Source organism: Scyliorhinus canicula, chromosome 10 (genome assembly GCF_902713615.1).
Source record: "Scyliorhinus canicula chromosome 10, sScyCan1.1, whole genome shotgun sequence".
NCBI lineage: Eukaryota > Metazoa > Chordata > Chondrichthyes > Carcharhiniformes > Scyliorhinidae > Scyliorhinus > Scyliorhinus canicula.
In genome coordinates, this window is record NC_052155.1 from 31,812,147 (window position 1) to 31,832,238 (window position 20,092).

The 20,092-nt window shown below is 45.4% G+C and overlaps 1 protein-coding gene across 10 annotated transcripts in view; it reads left to right on the forward strand.

Moving 5' to 3' along the window:
- Nucleotides 1-20,092, forward strand: part of adgrb1a (adhesion G protein-coupled receptor B1a) — an 846,604-nt gene that overhangs the window by 441,868 nt on the left and 384,644 nt on the right. For all 10 annotated transcript variants that reach the window (XM_038808775.1, XM_038808774.1, XM_038808778.1 and 7 more), the window contains 3 exons: nucleotides 3,812-4,006; nucleotides 4,999-5,067; nucleotides 9,973-10,081. In XM_038808775.1, the coding sequence (XP_038664703.1) occupies nucleotides 3,812-4,006; nucleotides 4,999-5,067; nucleotides 9,973-10,081 (373 nt within the window). The remainder of the gene's footprint in view (nucleotides 1-3,811; nucleotides 4,007-4,998; nucleotides 5,068-9,972; nucleotides 10,082-20,092) is intronic.

Sequence of the window (20,092 nt, forward strand, 5' to 3'; positions counted from 1 at the left end):
GCATCCTGTTGATTCTGGCAACATGTGGCCGGTAAATCTCGCCCAATAGGTTTATGCTTTTCCTTGGGTTTAAGAGTTGTTTAACTGATAATTGTAAAGCTATTTCTTCTATGTTAATGTGGTTAATTCTGTGTTTAAATTAACCTTTTGTTTCAACATAAAAGATATCCTCTCCTCGCAGTTTGTTTGGTGTTCTTGCCCAGCAACATAACACCTGTTATGTGCCCGGGTTTAGAAAACTCCAAAGTATATCATGCAGTTCACCTGACCTGCAACTGTTTATCAATTTTGGTTATGATGAGCACAAGGGCCTCCAATTCAGGTGTTATTCAACAGAGGCCTTAAGCACTTTTAATCAAAAACAAGCTTTATTCTACGAATTTAGTGAACATTTTTATAAACACACACAGTAAGCATTTTTATCAACTACAAACATAAATACCCCACACAGCTACAGTAACCTATGTATCACCCTTCATAAATTTCCCCCTTTAACTGTTCCAATTTAATAACAAGATCCCACAAAACAGAAACCATGTGGCCCAGCATACGGAACTCTAACTATCTTTAAAACTTGGTATGGATACACCTGTTTCCCTTCCAAAACAGCAGGTTTGAATTCCTTCCAGAAAACAGTTATCACTTTTAAATAATCAAGTAATCGGGAAACAACTTTTAAACTAAAGATAGAGAGACACTTCTTTCCAACCGGTGCAGTACAAAACCAGGTCAAACTCAAAGTAAAAGTAAAACTCAGAGTCACAGCCCAGCACCACCACACAATGACATCATTAAAGTCATGTGATAACACAAACTTATTTCTTAAAGGGACACTCCCATGACACACCTAACATATGTTGGGGTCTGGTCCAATAGTCTAACACAGTCCACCTAGCACTGAGGTCACGCACAAGCTGGAAGTTGATTGATGGAATCCCTTTTGAGTATGGCACATGGCAAAGTTGGCATGAGATGCCTACAAAGCATTAGGGGTACAATCAGTGATACCCTGTGCCATGGGAAGTCTACACATAAAACAAATTCTTATTTTTGCTCCACAGATTTGTATCTGGCAAGAGGCAATTAAGTTACATCTTTTTGAATAGAGATCCCACAGGTTTTCTTTATGCATGGGTTGATACCAATCAATGAGTTTAACACAGTGGCTGATTTAGCACAGTGGGCTACACAGCTGGCATGTAATGTAGAACAAGACAAGCAGCGCGGGTTCAATTCCCGTGCCAGCCTCCCCGAACAGACGGTGGAATATGGCGAATAGGGGCCTTTCACAGTAACTTGATAATAAGCGATTATTATTATTATTATTATTATTATGAGTCGTTGCAAGTAGCTCCAGATTCAATCTTGAAGGAACCAGATGGATAATGGTTCATTGCCACAGTCAGCTACACAGACGCTGACAAATGCAGTTCTTGCCCTGCTCTGAGGTTCCATTTATAGCTGTGACAATTAGCAGATTTCAGTTAAAGCTTCCTAAGTGAAGTGGATACATCTGTTCCTCACTGTTGTTTACATAAAAGAATTGCTCCCTTAACACTGTGGCATAGATAGCCTCATCCTGAGAATCCTCCTCCCCTCCTCCCTCTTTAAGGAGATTGTCCTGCTCTTCACAACCTCAACTCATTTTCCCAGTCTATTCTGTACTTTATTCCAAGAGGAAGGCCTTTGAGGCCACCCAAGTCCAGGAGCAAATCATAGAAGCACAGAATCCCAGCAGTGCACGAGGAGGCCATTCAGCCCCCCGAGTCTGCACCGACCTTCTGAAAGAACACCCTACCTAGGCCCAAACCCCACCAAATCCCTGTTACTCTACCTGGGGGCAATTTAGCAGAGACAGTCCACCTAACCTGCACATCTTTGGACTGTGGGAGTAAACTGGGACACCCGGAGGAAACCCACACAGACACAGGAAGAATGTGCAAACTCCACACAGACATACACTCGAGATCGGAATCAAACCCAGGTCTTTGATGCTGTGACGCAGTAGTGCTGCTTGCTTTATGCAAGAGCATTCTAGTCAGCAAAAGGTTCTTCAACTTCTATCACACCAGCCCTTGTAAACATTTTAAACGCCGAAACCATGGAAAAAATATACCAATAGCCAATAGGAATAAATGAGCAGCCAACATGTATAGAGTTGACGGTCCCTTTACTGATGGCAGAATCCTTCCTGCTGCTGAATACATGTTCAATATGAAATGAACAGAGCGTCAACTGGAACATTCATCTCCAAAATGGCCGCTCTGTCGTCAAATCAGAGTTGCATGCTAATTGACGTTATGGTATGCCCGGACTGCATATTTCCAGCTGAATTCAGCAATGCACATGCCACAGATGCCATTTTGCAGCTATTAGTGGACTTGCAGTGCTCAAAAAATTGAGAAATTACTGAGCCCAATTTCTCACCCTCGGTGTTTAATTCCTTCAATGTGCAGAAATTTATTTTCAATTCCATAAACATGGTATTGTTAAAAATGACAGCCGTTTAATGTGCAATGTTATAGCAGTCCACAATGCAGTTATACCCAATGGTCTGAGTTTAAACAGAATAATAAGTGCTTCTCCATGCAATAACCTTACTGCAAACATATTTCAATTAGTTTTTAAAATCAAAATTGTATTTTTATTTCCATCGGTTTTGGTAACCATCTGGTTCATTACAAGTGGTGAGAGTTGGAAAATAATACTTGAGCATTTAAGTACATAAAACCTCACCTGAATAAGTGCTGTTATTAGGGGATGATGATACACTCCATGTTTATTCTGCTGAAAAATAAAACATGCAGGGAGAGAGGTAGAAAGCTGAAGACATTTTGTGAGTATATTCAAGATGGCAGTTGTATAATTAGGAATACAATGTTTTGGATGACCATTAAAATTGAAGTACTTCATATAAGCATATGCAGTGCAAGATTTTAAGTACAACACAAGTATCGTCCTCCTTCAAATGAAATGATTGGTTAGATTAGAACCAACTAACAATGCAAGGCTTGGAGGCTCAATTGTGAGTTATTTGATTTGTGTGTTTGTTCTTAATATATTTATTCATCAAGCAAGTGTAACCCATAGCAGCATAGATTAAATTCATAATGTCGCATATACATTGTATTTTAATAACATGATAAGGCAGTATTTGTGTTTCATGAAATGAGAAAAGATTAAATAGAGTGATACGGCATTACCCGATTAAATTATTTCAAAATGAAGATGAATGGATAGGATTTTTCAGCCCCCCCTCCCCACACCGGCCCAGCGGGGCATGTTTTCCAATGGGCAGAGGCAACTCACCCTTGCCCGCCGGTGGGATTTACTAGTCTCCAGTATTTTGAGTGGCTTACCTGTCCTGCTACCGGGGAACACGCCGCGGGAAGTCAGTGGGGGTCGGGTCCGGAGGATTCCGCCAGCGGGAAGGGCCGAAAAACCCTGCACAACGTCGCAAGTATGAAATACTCAAGCTGAGGCCATACCTTTACTTCCATCATTAACTGCCCATGTGATCAGATTGATATATAATACCAAAGCAAAATCCTGCTGCGGCTACTGCTGGAAATCTGAAATAAATGCAGACCAGGGAGCATCATTGGAGAGAAAAACAGAGTTAACATTTCAGGTTCATGATCTTTTATATACTTCCCACATTTTCATGGATATTAGCTGCATAACATACTTTATTAATTCCATAAAGAACATTGCAAAAGGATATGTTGTGCGTGAAATCAATTTATACTTTGAAGATTTTGCATATCTTCACTAGTCTTATACATTCACAGAATGTTCCTTTAACTTTCAGACAAGAGAACACCTGTCTAAAGCTCAGCGAGGATTAACTGGGGAAGGTGTGTCAACGATCATAAGAAAGCTGGCAGACACGTCCGAGGGAGGGACCAGCTACAGTGGAGACATCCTAGCCTTAATTGACATTTTGAAGAACGTGACAGAAATCTTCCGCAGAACCTATTACACTCCTGTCTCTGGAGATATTCAGGTTTGTGAAATGTGATAGTTAATCCCATATTCCGCCCATTGAATATATAACTCAACTCTGTACCTACATTAATCGAATTATAAATGTGTTTCAAAGCACATTTGTGAGAAAAGTTACTCTCTCACCTCTGGCGAAGTTACAGAGCTGAGGTACAGCAGGTTCAAGCATATCCCCAACTTTTGACTCACTTTAACTGTTTTGGAATCTAAGGAGACTTTTGTGCCAAGAACTGAGGATATCTAATTTACTGTTGTAGTGAATGTGTATAAAATTGCTGTCCAATAAAGTTAAGTAGTGTGTGAGTTTGGGCTTGGTACCTCATGGGCAGCAGGGTAGCATGGTGATTAGCATAAATGCTTCACAGCTCCAGGGTCCCAGGTTCGATTCCCAGCTGGGTCACTGTCTGTGTGGAGTCTGCACGTCCTTCCCCTGTGTGCGTGGGTTTCCTCCGGGTGCTCCGGTTTCCTCCCACAGTCCAAAGATGTGCGGGTTAGGTGGATTGGCCATGCTAAATTGCCCGTGGTGTCCTAATAAAAGTAAGGTTAAGGGGGGGGGGGTTGTTGGGTTACGGGTATAGGGTGGATACGTGGGTTTGAGTAGGGTGATCATGGCTCGGCACAACATTGAGGGCCTGTTCTGTGCTGTACTGTTCTATGTTCTATGGGCACGGGACAGTAGAAAACCGCCCCAAATTGGAATTTAGTGAGCATTTAATTGGCTATTTCACTCAGGCAAACCCACAAGGTTGAACAGAAATGCCACATTGATTGTTCAGGTACAGCACTTGTGAGGCAGTGCTTCAGGGACATAATTGAAGCACGCTTGAAGAAAAACTTTTACCACACATCCGCCTTGACATTTGAAGGCTGGATGCTGATGGTGCACTAATGATTAGCACTTTGTGGAACAAAGTAATGTTTCAAGCAAATGTGTATTTTTTTTTAGAGCTGCTCTTCTATCAGTAATCTTACATTCCTCCATTTATGTTGCAGAATTTTGTTCAGATAGTGAGCAATTTGTTATCAGAAGAAAATCGACCAAGATGGAAAGAAGCTCAGCTGGTAAGACTCGAGCACAAAATGGGCAATTTCAAATCAAAAAGTGCCAAATTAAAGCAATCACCTGTTTTTCAATGAGCTGAATGAGAGTCAATCCGCTGTTGGTTCTGACAGTGGAACCCATTGTGTAATTAGGTTGTATGCATTACAGCGATGGATCTAATGTTGAAAAGCAGAAATTGATTTTTCTGACTTAATTGTAACACAAACATCGTTGAGGTTAAGAGAAAAATCTGACAAATTATTCTGTGCCGATTGACCTTTGCCTAATCAATATTTTGTCTTATCCGAGTTTTGAAAACTGTTTGAGAGATGAAAGAAAGCATGACGTGTGCAATGCAGAATAGATTGCTTCTCATACATACCTGACCATCGGAGAGCTTTTTAATGTTCATAATTTATTGTTTGTCTACTTAACGCTGACTGCGCTTCAAGAAAAAATTGTTGAATATGAAGTACTTTGGGACGTTCTGAGAGATGTGATGAGATGCTGTTAAATTCAAGATTGTTCTTGCTTTCCTATATTTATTCCACCCCTTCTTTTTGTCTACATCCTTCTTTCTTCAGAATCATAAACTTAACGCGCCACACATTTAGAATTTTGCAGTCACTGGTCAATACTGTAAATTTTGTCCCTTTTGAATTTCGTCAAAATATAAATACTTGATAAAATTAAGAAGGGGTTAAAAAAAAGCCAGATGTGAATTTTACAGTCTGTTTGAATTCAAATCAGAGCTTAAATAACCAGAATGCTGTAGATAAAAAGGCACCAAACTTCCTTCGGACCTGACCCCAAAAAGGACAGAATCTTCCTGGTCCCACAGAGATGGGTTGGATTGGAGATGGGATGATGAACAATGGCCAAGGTTATTGCATCGATGATTCCCCAACTCATTCCCACCTCTCAGAGAGTTTTCTGGGGGCAGAGACTGAACTGCACTGGCTACTTGCCTGGTAGTTAGGATCAATTAAGCCCCCGCTTGGGGGGAAATTGATGATGTCTGTGGGGTCTTCCCAATGATGGATGCTTCCCTTCCCACCAACCACTGCTGAGGCCAAAGACCCAAAGGTAACTGGAGGTGGGCTCCCGGTGACAGACTGGGAGAGGGCAGCCAGGCCTCCTTTAAATATCCCCAATACTGGAGACAGAGGGACAGCTGTAGCCATAGGTCATAGTGTGAAAGTATATCCCCACCACAATGATGACAATGTAGCCACAATTACTTCCATGCATCTTCAAAGCCCTCAGAAACTGCCTTCATCTTCAGGTGCCCTCCTGGTGCCTCACCTACAACAGCAGTGTCCACCTCTCTCAGATGAGCTGCCAGTTGCCGACCGCTTTGGGCACTGTGCTTGACCCTCCCACATGCACAGCCAACCTTAATTTCTAATTGGGCAGGGCTCCCAGAGGTGACCGGTTAACTGACCTCTGATCTCACTTGCAGGAAATACTGATGCACCATGGGGATCAGGGCCTGACCTCCAACAGAAGATTCTGCCCAATGGAAGGGAAACACCTCAGTTGGCCTTGCCTTTATATTATGTCCATTTCTAGGCTCAATATATTTGGAAAGTTGTGAAGGCATTGGAGAACGTGCAGGAAAGATATCCAACTATGATTCAAGGAATGAGTAGCTTCAGTTAGTTACATGGATAGACTGGAGAATCCGGGGCAGTTCGCCTTGGAGAAGAGAAGGATAAGTGGCGGTTTGATAGAGATTTTCAGAATCATGATACGGTCCAGTCAGAGTAGGAAAGGAACTGTTTCAATTGGAGGAACGGTGAAGAACCAGAGGATACTGGTGTCATGTCATTCACCCTGGGGTAACATGGACTGCAACTGGATGCAGTTGTACTGGAAAATAGACACCAAACTTCGACGTTAGTTCAATATGTTTTATTGAACTTCTTGAGCAGAGCACACAGCTTGCTGTGGATTGACACTCTACTAATCTAAGTGTGCTAATTATAACTAACTAGACTAGACTAGCTCTGAGCCACGTGTAGAAGGTGCTAACTGATATATACACCCTGACTGTCACTACAGTTGTCACCAGTGGAAAGAGGTGGAGTGCTGATGCCTCGTGTGTTTTATAGTGGGAAACCACACTCTAGTGTTCTGCCTGGTGATTGGTTGTGTCCTGTACTGGGTGCCTGTCACTGCCTGTCTGTATCTCATTATGTGCATGAGTGCATATCATGACAACTGGTTTACGGTGAATTGCAAAAAAACTAAAGGTAAAATAAGGACAAAGTCTTTAGTGCAATGAATGTTTAGGATCTTGATTTCACTGCCTGAGTGTTTGGTAGAGGCAGATTAAATTGTAGCTTTCAAAAGGGAATTGTATCATTGTCTGCAAAAAATGTTTTTTAAAGTATGCTCCTGTGAAAGTAGGGGGTGATGGCATGTGTGGGACTAGGTGAGTTGCTCTTGCCCAGTGTCAGCATGGACATGAAGGGCTGAATGACCTCCTCTGTGTTGTAACCAGTTTGTTGTTTGGGAGGAATATTAGGTAGAATCTGAAAAGAGCGGACCCCCACTAACCTGAGGAGCAGCCATGATTTTCCAGCTGTCCCACATGTCCCTGATGTTACAAGCAAGCGGGACCAGTGGAACTAGTTTGCCCACTGCAATTCCTGTGGTTCTCAACTGCTATCCATGCTGTAATCTGGATGACGGAAGAAATCCTTCCCCCCGGTTAATTGTTGCGACAAAATTGAGGACACGGATACCCTCCCAAAAGGGGTTGTGACCCATGATAAAATTAATCCTTGCCAATTTTTATGATTAGTTCTCCTATATAAAGGGTGTTGATCAGCTGGAGTATTTCACTACTTGGCGAATCTCACCCACTGCTTTACTAAGCAATTGTGCAGAATCCCATCGCCTTTTGTCATCTCATCAGGCTTTCAAAGTGCAACCAAATTGCCATGTCTGTCTACTCAGAATATGTCAAATAGATAGCCCTAAATTGACTTTAGTTACTTCGCTGGAACGGAGAAGACATTTCCACTCAGCTGCACCTGCATATGGATTTTGAGGCACTCTAGGGCCTAGACAACAAAGTAAAAATTACAGGCGAGGTATTTTAAAGAAATGCTGAAGATAATGCCTACTCTTTAAAACATGATTTGAATTTAAATTCAGGTTCAATTGACGCCACTTGCGTTTTTAGAAGCAGTGGACTCTCAAGTGTAAAGTACCGAGCCTAGCGTCAACAAACAATGCTTTAATCTGTTTTTGTGGGAACTAGGTGGTTAAAGTGCGGGGGCTTCTACCATTGAACTTTATTGGGTAACAAGTGCAAATGGAAGAAAAATGCTAACAGTTGTCAAGTATCTGAATATACCTAGCCAAGGATTCTGCTGCTATGGTTACAATCATGGATGAGGCGATTTAAAGTGAGAACGGTAGTAATGAGATTTTCTACTGTATATGTTCTGTCATCACCATTCAGTGTGTTGCCTGGTAACTAATCAAGTAAGGGTAGCAACTAACTGAGACAGCTTCATCTAAAGAAACCACTAACAAAAGTGAGAACAAAAATTAAAGACCACGGTGGCCATTTTCCCAGGAATGCAAAATGACACATAACCCTTCAGATTAATGTTGAGTTATTTTGTTTGTTCACAAGATGTGGGTGGCACTTACTGTATAATTTAGTTTTTAAATACATCCAAATTATTTCTGCTTTCTCATCTCACTGATATCAATCCTTTAAACTGCTAATTTTCTCCTGATGCTTCTTGGATATGTATCTTACTTTTGAACCTACACTATTTCCGTAAGTGACCAAACCCTGAGTGACATAGCACTCAAGTTCAGTTTGATTTTTGTTGGTCTTGTATATCTATGCAGAATACTTTTGCTATAAGCCTCCCTGGGATAGGTAGAGAAATATTGATTTTGTCTCTGGCTTGCTTACTATTCCTGCCAGAAAGTGTCTGTGTGAGAAAATGGTTACGAATCAGCTGTGGTGCCCCTGCAGTTGAATCAACAAAATCAACATTCATTGCCTAAGCTCAACCTTGAAGGATGACTATTTTGGTAAGGCACTGAAGAACTGATGCCTTGGAATTTTACTCCAGGATGAGTCAGCATTTTCAAGAGGGGTGGGAGTGGGCAGTGAAATGTGCGAGGAGAGCTGGGCAGGTGAAGGCCAAGAGAAAGTATTATGAGATGAGGAGAACTTACAAAGCTACTGGTTGAGCCTCAAATCTGATTCTGGCTGGTGGCAAAGAATATGTCACCCTATTGGTTTTAAGGAACAAAAGTGTAAGAGTGCACAGAAATCCAGAGTGCGAGGCTCAGATGATGGAAAGCATGGTTGCGAATTATGGGGCGGAAGGAGGAAAAAGTGAAAAAGCAACATTGTGACAGCATGCCCACCTCTGCTACTCGCCCAAAGTCATGCACCACTTGGAATGATGTTCCATTTTGTCCGAAATGGTCCCTGCCTTGTTTCTACTGAATTAGCTGATGTTCAACAGGGCAGTTGAAGGAATGCCACAAGTTGTCCCAGAAAGAAGAAAAATCAGACACATTTTCTGCTTTTCTAAAGTGGACTTGTGTTAAGAACAGAATAGGACTGGAAGTGGCGTCTTCCACAAGAAACTTGATTTGACATCTTGAGCGAGCGAAAGGAAAACCTCAAGCAATATGATGGAAGCAGACCGACACAGCAGGGAGGAAAAATAATGGCAGAGGAGGGAAAAGGGTCATAGCATTGCTTGAGTAATCATTGCTATAGATAAGGCAACTGGAGATGAGAGCTTTCATTCTGTGCCTCCAAATGGGCATGAGTTGTCAATTAAATGAGCAGCTTTTTAAAATGTGTTGCCTCTTTAAATATTATGCTTTGAGTCTGTTACTGCTATATTCAGATAATGTTTCATTTTATCTTGCAGACTGGGCCAAATGCAAAGGAAGTGATGCAAACCGTTGAGAATTTTATTGACGCTATTGGCTTTCGACTGAGTGACTTCAGAGATTCCTACCTCGTCACAGAAAATCTAGGTGTGCCGCGATATCTTTCATTTCTAAAAATGTCTTTGCGATATGTTGCATCAAATTGGTAATAACTTTCCACATCATGTCACTGATCCCAGGCATCACTGTCTCTTACTGTGGTGGGGATATCTGACAGTAAAGGCCAAGCCAGATTGCCAACACGAGAGCGTCTGGGCCTGATGCAGAATTGATGAGTGTCACATTACTTTTATTCACGTTCATGTCCTGTGCTCTTTGAGTGAGGCTAGCAGTCATTCATCCTCAGCAAAAATTCATCAATTAAATCTACATAGATTTTTAGGACTCTGCATTTTTTGGAAATTTCAGTATTTCGATAAAAAGTGTATTAAAAAATACATAGGGAAAAGGAAAATGCATTTTTATAGCACTGTTCACAACCTCAGGACATCCTGAAAACCATGGCAGCCAATTAAGTGATTTTGTGGTGTAGTCACTGCACTCTTTCTGTTATTCACTTAAGGAATGTGAGCTTTGCTGCCTGGGCCATCATTTTGTACCCAACCCTAATTGTCCTTGAGATGTTGGTGCTGAGTTTCCTTCTTGAACAGCTGCTGTCCCTGAGATGTATATACACCCACAGTGCTGTTAGGGAGTGAGTTCCAGGGTTTTGACCCACTGCCAGTGAAGGAACAATGGTGATATATTTCTAAGTCGGGGTGGTGAGTGACTTGGAGGGGAACGTCCAGACGGTGGGGTTCCCAGGTATCTGCTGCTCTTGTCCTTCTAGATGATAGTGGTCGTAGGTTCTGACAAAGGAGCCTTGGTGAGTTACTGCAGTGCACCTTGTGGATGGTCATAGGTTCTGACAAAGGAGCCTTGGTGAGTTACTGCTACCATGCATCGGTGATGGAGGGAGTAAATGTTTGTGGATAGGATGACAATCAAGCGGGCTACTTTGTCCTGGTTGATGTTGAGCTTCTTGAGTGTTGTTGGAGGTGCACTCATCCAGGCAAGTTGGGACTGTCCAATTACACTCCTGATTTGCGCCTTGTAGATTGTGGACAGGCTTAGGGGAAGTGAGTTACTCACCGCAGGATTCCTAATGCCTGATCTGCTCGTTTAGCCACGTATTCATATGGCTAGTCCAGCTAAAGTTTCAGGTCAATGGTAACCCCTAAGGTGTTGTAGTCAGGGATTCCAGTGACAGTAATGTTCTTAAATATCATGGATTAATGGTTACATCCCTTCTTGTTGGAGATGGTCATTGCCTGGCACTAGTGTGGTGCGTATGTTATTTGCCACTTGTCATCAAAGCCTGGATATCATCCAAATCTTGTTGCATTTGGACATGGACTACTTCAGTGTCTGAGGAGTCGCGAATGATGCTGAACATGGTGCAATAATCAGTGAAACCTACACTTCTGACCTTATGATGGAAGGAAGATCATTGATGTAGAGCAACTTGTAAACCAATTTGTATATGGTAAGGTCCCACAAGCAGCAACAAAATGAATGAGCATCTTTTTTTTGTGTTGACTGAGGAACTAATATTCACCAGGACTTCGGAAGTACTCCACTCCCCTGCTCTTTTTTTGGTAAGTGCCAGTAGATTTTTGTGTCCGCTAAGGAGGGCAGACATGGCCTGAGTATAACCCCAATCTGTCCTTCAGGCGTCTCCTGCGGCACATGCTGTCCATCATCTCCTTGAAAAACCAACAACAGCTGTACACCTTGGACCATCGCTAGGCTCCCCCTCTGGGTTTCTCCCCATCCTGATGAGTGGCTGGGTCTGCAGGATGTGTGGTGGCCGCCTCCAGCATGTGTCAATGCTGCTGCCTTCTCCGGAATCTGGCTGCCTGGGGTGTCACCAGCATCGCAAGGGCATCCTCTTCAGGACCGACACCACCATCCATTTTAATATCTGAGGAATTGGAGAAGGAGAAACCGACAATTGTTTGGGCTTCTACCCTGGGACCCTCAAATCCCGCAAGGGCCCCTTACGTGCCCCGCCTTCTCTCTGAGTGTCATTCAGCAAGCCGGTTGTGTTGGTAAACCTTGCTCTGCACACTCACACCCGGCCACAGGAAGAGCCCCTAGACCCCAGACCCCTGCTGGGAACATTAGGGAGACCATGCTAAGTGCCTTCCCCCAATGGGAAATATCACTGTACTTGCAGTTAAAGATTTCCATATTTTAACAGCTTTATAATTGTATACTTATTTATGGAGATTTATGCTTTTTAACTTTTTTTTTATTCAATAATGCAACGCTCATTACCTGTAAATGGATTGTGTTGAATAATTCAATATATTTATATCAGCTGGTTTCTGTTATGAAAATGAAGTATTCCAAAGTACTGTAATTTTAAATTGTTCACCACAATAAATTGAGACTATCTGGGGAATATAACCCCGACAAAAAGGTCACATTTCCTAGCAATGCTTCCATAAGAATGTGCGCAAAATGCACACTTTCTGTAATTGAGTTCTGAAAAGCATTTTTGCTCGAGGGGATTTTTTTTATTGATTTCTGTCTCTCTTTATTAATGTCAAACATAATAATTGTCAGGAGTGGGAAATTCCTCACCCCCCCTGTGTACTATTACTTTGTCTCTTTGAATTATTTGCAGAAAATCAGACTTGCCAGGCCACAAAAGAAATTATTTATTTTTTTGTCTGATTTGTTCCTGTCATTGCAGGCTGACACACGTTTGATGTCTCCTTCAGAAATGTCACTGATCCCTGAATTAAATGTCAAATAGAACACGTACTATTCAGTGTGTAGGGAGTCAACATGAAGCATGTGATTTGTCCACTCATCCTAATCCAGTAGCTCGTTTCAAAGTTTAAGTACATAATCTTTTCCTCAGACGTCTTGTTCTTCACTACCCTGAAGATGACGGGACACGGTTCAATTATCCCTGGGTTCCGTCTTCTATCTCAGTATAGCGTTTGTATATTTATTAAAAGCATGTGTAACGGAATTGATAGTCAATTGAAAAAAAATTGAAAATTAGCGAACTAATTCACAGTGAAATTTCTCACTGTTATGCAACAGGAATTAGTCACGCACAGACAGGAAACCTGGGTTACCTAAAGGATTTGCGTTCAGTGTGGAACTGATATTTTGGGCCAGATTTTCTGGAGCAGATCGGGATCCCCACGCTGAGCCCATGTTGTCTGCAGACATATCAAGGAGAGCAGGTGGCCTTCCGAGGTACTGCAGGCCCAAGCAGACAGCCCACTCTGATGTCAGGCTGAGAACTCCACCAAGGGAAGTGGATGTAGCCAAGGCAGACATTTGGGCATGCAATTGCCTCAACATGGTGGATTCTTATGTTGCGTTCATAGAAGTGCCCAGTTAAACTGAAGCAAGTAGGAACATTGGGTTTGACGTGAGATCTGCAGCATTTTTTATCTCCGCAGACCTGTCTTTGGGGCATGGAGCCTCAGGGTTCAAGTGCCACTGGGTCATCAGGAAGCCACCGTGATGGAGCTGGCAACCTGGACATATGGTGAAAGACCACAATGATAAAACTTTTGACATTGGCACAAAATGGCCCCTAAATGGAGTTTTAATTGCACTAATTGGCTCGCCACCTCTGCAGTGTGCAGCCAGTAAGCAAAGAGTAGGGGCAGGCCGTGTCTATGGGAATGCTGCTACGATTAGGACTGGGGCCTCAGCTATTTATAATCTGCATTAATGTTTTAGATGAAGGGCAGATTTTTCACAAGAAATGGCAAAGTGTAATTTTCAGCGATAAAATTGGTGCCATTCCCACTGGCCCCAGCGGCACGATCCAGATCGCAATCTTCAGACACTTTGAATTTTTTTTACCTCCACATGAAAAACACCGTGCCGGAGGTGCCCACCCTGGGGGTCATCTGAGAACTTCAATCAAGGGGCACTGCATTTTACCAGCTCCACGGCAGCTGCTCAAAGTCAAACCAGAAGGATGACAGTCTGGAAGCCAGTTCCACAATTCACCGGGTGGGCCCTCACAAGAAGGTTGGATGCTGTGGAGGAGAGAAGGGCAATTATCTACTCTTAGGCTGGCAGGAGACCCTCCAGAAAGGTCATGATTTCTGCCTGGGAGATGGAGGCAGCATTGGTCAGTGCCAGCAGCCTGACCAAGAGGTCAAGAGTGCATTGTCAGTAGAAGATTAATGACAACTATAATCAGCAAGGGTAAGTGTTTCCTATCTCCTCTTGGCATTCCACCCTCCTGTCACCTTGGAATGCCATCTGGAACCTACAAGCTGCCAGCTCACAGGTTCCCAGCACCTGACCTCCTGGCACTATCCTCAAACCCCTCTGGCACTCCTCATCAGGACCCCTTCCTACTTAAGTGCAGTGCCAACTCATGGCCACAGTTATCTTCAACTTCTGAACCATCCGGCGTCCAACCTTTTATCTTCCCTTTTGTGTTTCTGCAGGAGAAGGTAGTCCACATCCAGTATTCTCCCAATCAACACACTTGGTTCCGACACGTATAACAGCAAGTCATCGGCATATAAGGACACACTATGCTCTATCCCCCGCTCCCCGCTCTATCCGTTTCCATACCCCCGACCTTCCTAATGCGACGGCCAATGGCTCAATCGCGAGTGCAAAGAGCAGGGGCGACATAGGACATCCCTGCCTAGTCCCACGATGGAGAGAAAAGTATCTCGAGCTGATGTTGTTTGTGCAGGCACTTGCCCTCGGCTGCTTATATAGTAGATTTACCCAGTTCACAAATCCTGGTCCAATCCCAAACTGCTCCAGAACTGCCATCAAATACCCCCATTCTACCTGGTCAAACGCTTTCTTGGCATCCAATGCCACAACCACCACTGTTTCCTTCCCCTCCGCCGGTGCCATAACCATGTTCAATAACCATCTAATGTTTGAAAAGAGCTGCCTCCCTCTCGCGAACCCTGTCTGATCTTCACCTATCACCTTCGGGAGGCACTCCTCCAGCCTACCCGCCAGTACCATTGCCAATACTTCTGTGTCCACGTTTAAAAGTCATATGGGCCGATACGACCCACACTCCGTCGGGTCCTTATCTTTTTTTAGCAACATGAAAATCGATGCCTGCCCCAAGGTTTGTGGTAACACCCCCTTCTCTATCGCCTCTTCAAACATCCCCACCATCAGGGGTGCCAGCTTATCCTTGAATTTTTTATAATATTCCACTGGAAACCCATCTTGCCCTGCCACCTTCCCCGACTGCATCCTCCCAATCGCACCTTTTATCTCCTGCTCCACTAACACTCCTTCGAATGTAGCCCTGCCCCCCTCCCCTAACCTCAGGTACTCCAACCCATCTAGAAATTCTTGCATCTCCCGGTCTCCCCCAGGTGGCTCTGACCTGTACAACGTCTCATAAAATTCCTCAAAGACCTTGTCAATCAGATCTGGAGCCACCACCAACTTCCCTGCTCTGTCCTTCACATGAACAATTTCCCTTAATGTTGTCTCCCTCCGGAGCTGATGTGCTAACATACTTCTCTCCATGCTCGTAAACAGCACCCCTTGCTCGCCTCGGTTGGCGCACCGCCTTCCTGGTAGAGAGTCGGTCAAAGCTCGCCTGTTGTTCCTTCCTCACTTCCAACTTCGCTGGGTCACCATCTTCTGCATAACTCCTATCTACCTCCAACATCTCATCTATTACCCTCTGCCGCTCCAACCTCTCCTCTTTGTCCACCCTGGTCTTAAACGAGATCACCTCACCCCTCACCACCGCCTTTAGAGTCCCCCCCCCAGACAACTGCCTTCAACACCTCACCCCTAAAGTTGAAACCTACATATTCCTCAATTACCTTTTCAATTTTGTCACAGAACCCATGGTCACCCAAAAGACCCACATCTAATTTCCACCCCGGCCTCTGCGCTACCCTCTTCTCCAGTACCATACCCACCCAATGCGGAGCATAATCTGATACTGCAATTGCCGAGTATTCCAACCCCTTAACCCCAGACAGCAAAGCTTTCCCCACCACGAAAAAGTCGATCCGCGAGTATACCTAATGGACTGCCGAGAAGCCACCGCCTTCGCCCCCCCCCCCCCCCCCCTCCTGATGGGGCCAGTGAGCACGGCCGTGACCTGTCCAACCTTGGGTCCTGCACCGAGTTCCAGTCTCCCCCACTATCAGTTTGTGTACGTCCAAGTCGGGGATAGCACCAAACACCATGGGCGGGATTCTCCCCTACCCGGCGGGGCGGGGGGTCCCTGCGCCGAGGAAACTACTCTGGCGTCGGGCCGCCCCAAAGTTGCGGAATCCTCCCCACCTTCAGGGGCTAGGCCACCACCGGAGTGGTTTGCGCCACACCGGCCGGCGGGGAAGGGGCTTGGCACCACGCCAACCGGCGCCGAAGGGCCTCTGCCGGCCAGCATGATTTGGCGCATGCATGGAACGCCAGCGTGTGCTGGTGTCATCCCAGCGCATGCACAGAGGGCTTCGTCTCTGCACCGGTCATGGCGGACCGCTACAGCCGCCGGTGCGGAAGAATAGAGTGCTCCCACGGCACAGGCCCGCCCATGGATCGGTGAGCCCCAATTGCGGGCCAGGCCTCCGTGGAGACACCTCCCGGGGTCAGATCCCCCCGCGCCCCCCCCCCCCCCCCCCCAAGAACCCCAGAGGCCGCCCACGTGGCCAGGTCCCGCCGGTCAGGACCTACTCTAATTTACGCCGGCGGGACCGGCAAAAAACGTGCGGCCACGCGGCCCATCGCGGGCTGGAGAATCGCCGGGAGGGCCGCTGCTAGCGGCCGCCAACTGGCGCAGCGTGATTCCCGCCCCCGCCAAATCTCCAGCGCCGGAGAATGTAGCAGCCGGCGGAGGCAGGATTCACGCCGTCCCCCCCAGCGATTCTCCGACCCTGTATAGCCACATTTTCAGAGAATTGCGCCCAAGATCATTTGAGAGACAACATTACGCCTCATCTCTGTCTTAAGACCCCTCATTTTTAAACTGTGTCTCCTAGTCGCTCTCATAAGCGGAAAAATCCTTTCAGCATCCACCCTGTGAAGTGCCATCAGGATCTTACATGTTTCAGTAAGATCACCCCTCATTCTTCTGAACTCCAAAGGATGGAAGCCCAGCCTGTGCAAACTTTTCACCCCTCCCATCCCAAATATCAGTCGAGTGAACCTTCTCTGAACTGCTTCGAATGCAATTATATTCTTTCTAAAATCAGGAGACCAAACTGTGTACAGTACTCCAGATGTGGTCTCACCAAGCCCTATATAATTGAAGTAAAACTCTTATATTCCATTTCCCTTTCAATAACCGACAACATTCAATTTGCCTTCCCAATCATTTTTGTTTGGTGTTTCCTGTTGCAGGGCAGCCCAAACCCTCTGTAACTCAAGAGTTCTGCAATCTCTCCATTTAAACAATATGCTGCCTTTCTTCTTTCTTGCCAAGTGAACAAATTGGACACATTTTCACATTATACCCCATCTGCCACTCACTTAACCTAGCTATATCCCTTTGTAGGCCCCTTACCTCCTCTTCACAACTTACTTGCCTACCTATCTTTGTCATCAGTAAGTTTAGCGATCATCCGCTTGGTCCCTTCACTCAAGTCGTTGATATAAATTGTAAATCGTTGAAGCCCCAGCACTGAATCGCTGTGGCACTCCACTCGTCATCTCTTGCCGCCCAGAAAATTACCAGTTGTGCCTACTCTCTCTTTCCTGTTAGCTAATATGTTAACCCCTACACCATGTACTCTTATTTTGTGTCATAACCTTTCATGTGGAACCTTGTCAAATGCCTTCTGAACCTCTTTTCACAACAGTTCCACAGGTTCCCCTTTAACTCTGTTACCAGTTACTTCCTCAAAGATCTCCAATAAATGAGTACAGCATGATTTTCCTTTCAAAAAGAACAATGGGCGAAATTCTCCCAAAACGGGAGAAATCGTAAAACTGCCGTAAAACCCGGGCGGGTTTTACGGCAGCGCGCCCCTTCCCGACGGGGGACCGATTCTGGTCCCCCGTCGGGGCTAGCAGCCCGACGTCGGAGGCTCCGACAAGTCGGGCTTAACGAAAATCGTTAAGCCCGCTTGCCGGAGTTAGCGCCGGCTGACGCGTCATATGACGTCAGCCGCGCATGCGCAGGTGGGAAGACTCCACCCGCGCATGCGCGGGTGACGTCATCGCGTTTTTGGGCTAAACCCGCGCATGCGCGGGCCGGGTTGCCCCTCAGCCGCCCCGCGTATTGATACTGCGGGGCGGCGGAAGGACAAATAGTGCGCGGGCATCGGGCCCGCTGCCCGCGATCGGTGCCCACCGATCGCGGGCCCATGGCACCCTTGGCACGGCCGTGGTACTGCTGTGCCGATCGGTGCCATGGTTATTTTTTGCGAGTTTGTCACGACGTTTTTACGAACGGCAGGACCAGGTGTGTTTGCCGTTCGTAAAAAGGTCGTAAAGGGCTGGGACTTCGGCCCTTCTAACAGCTGAGAATCGCTGCCGGCCGTAAAAAAACGGCGGCAGCGATTCTTGTCGGGATTTCGGCGGGGGGGGGGGGAGAATAGCGGGAGGGCGTCAAAAAAGTCGGGAAGGCCCTCCCGCTATTCTCCCACCCGTCGTGGGGGGGGGAGAATTTCGCCCAATGTTAACTCTGGCTGTTTCCAATAGGATTTTCCCGGTGCCCTGCTATAATGTGTCACAGTGGTTAGCACAGTTGCTTCATAGTTCCAGGGTCCCAGGTTCGATTCCCGGCTTGGGTCACTGTCTGTGTGGAGTCTGCACGTTCTCCCCATGTCTGCGTGGGTTTCCTCCGTGTGTTCCGGTTTCCTCCCCCAGTCCAAAGATGTGCAGGTAAGGTCGATTGGCCATTCTAAATTGCTGATAGTGTCCCAAAAGGTTAGATGGGTTAAGTGGATACGGTGAGGTGTACGTATAGAGTGGAGGTGTGGGCTTAGGTAGGGTGCTCTTTCCAAGGGCCGGTGCAGACTTGGTAGGCCAAATGGCCTTCTTCTGCACTGTAAATTCTATGATTCTATGATTCAATGGTACCTCCTGATTAATAGATTTCAGCTTTTTTTCCGTGACAGGTATTAAGTGAACTGGCCTGTAGTTTCCTGCTTTCTGTCTCCCTCCTTCTTGTATAGAGGCGTCAAATTCATTAATTTCTAAACTGATGGGACCTTTCCAGAATCTAGGCAATTTTGGAAAAGTAAATCTAATGCCTCAACTATCTCAGTCAGCCACCTTTAAGGCCATGTATGATCAGGAGCTTCGAGCTTGTCAGATCTTAGTTCAAATAATTTTCTCAGCACAGTTTCCCCAGTGATTGTGATTAGTTTAAGTTCCTCCCTCCCTGTCACCTCCTGATTCACCCTTATTTCTGGGATGTTATTTGTAAGCTCTATGATGAAGACAGACACAAAATATCCATTTAATCCATCCACAAATTCCTTGGATGGATCTGTACTGCTCCACATTGGAAGCAGTACAGAAGAATCCAACTGATTCTTCCACCAATTGGAAGAAGCGTTAAGCCTGGCAAGGGAACAGAATGTACTCTGGGTGGGGGACTCCAATGTCCATCACTAAAAGTGGCTCAGTAGTACTACTACTGAGCAAGCTGACTGTGTCCTAAAGGACATAGATGCTAGACTGGGTCTGTAGCATGTAGTGCAGGAACCAACAAGTGGAACCTAGCTGACCTTGTCCTCAGCAATTTAGCAGCCGCACATGCATCTGTCTATGATTGTATCAGTAGGAGTGACCACCGCACAGTCCTGTAAAGACAAAGTCCCATATTGACAATGAAGATATCCTCCTATTGTGTTGCACTTGCACCGCGCTAAATGGGATTGATTTCAAACAGACCTAGCAACTCAAACTGGGCACTCATGAGATGCTGTGGGCCATCAGCAATAGCAGAGTTGTATACAACCTCAATCCACAACCTCATGGCCCAGAATAACCCCCACTCTACCATTACCATCAAGCAGTGAGACCAACCCTGGTTAAATGAAGAGTGCAGGAGGTCTTGCCTGAACCATAACCAGGAATACCTAAAAAAGAGCGTCAACGCGATGAAGCTACAAC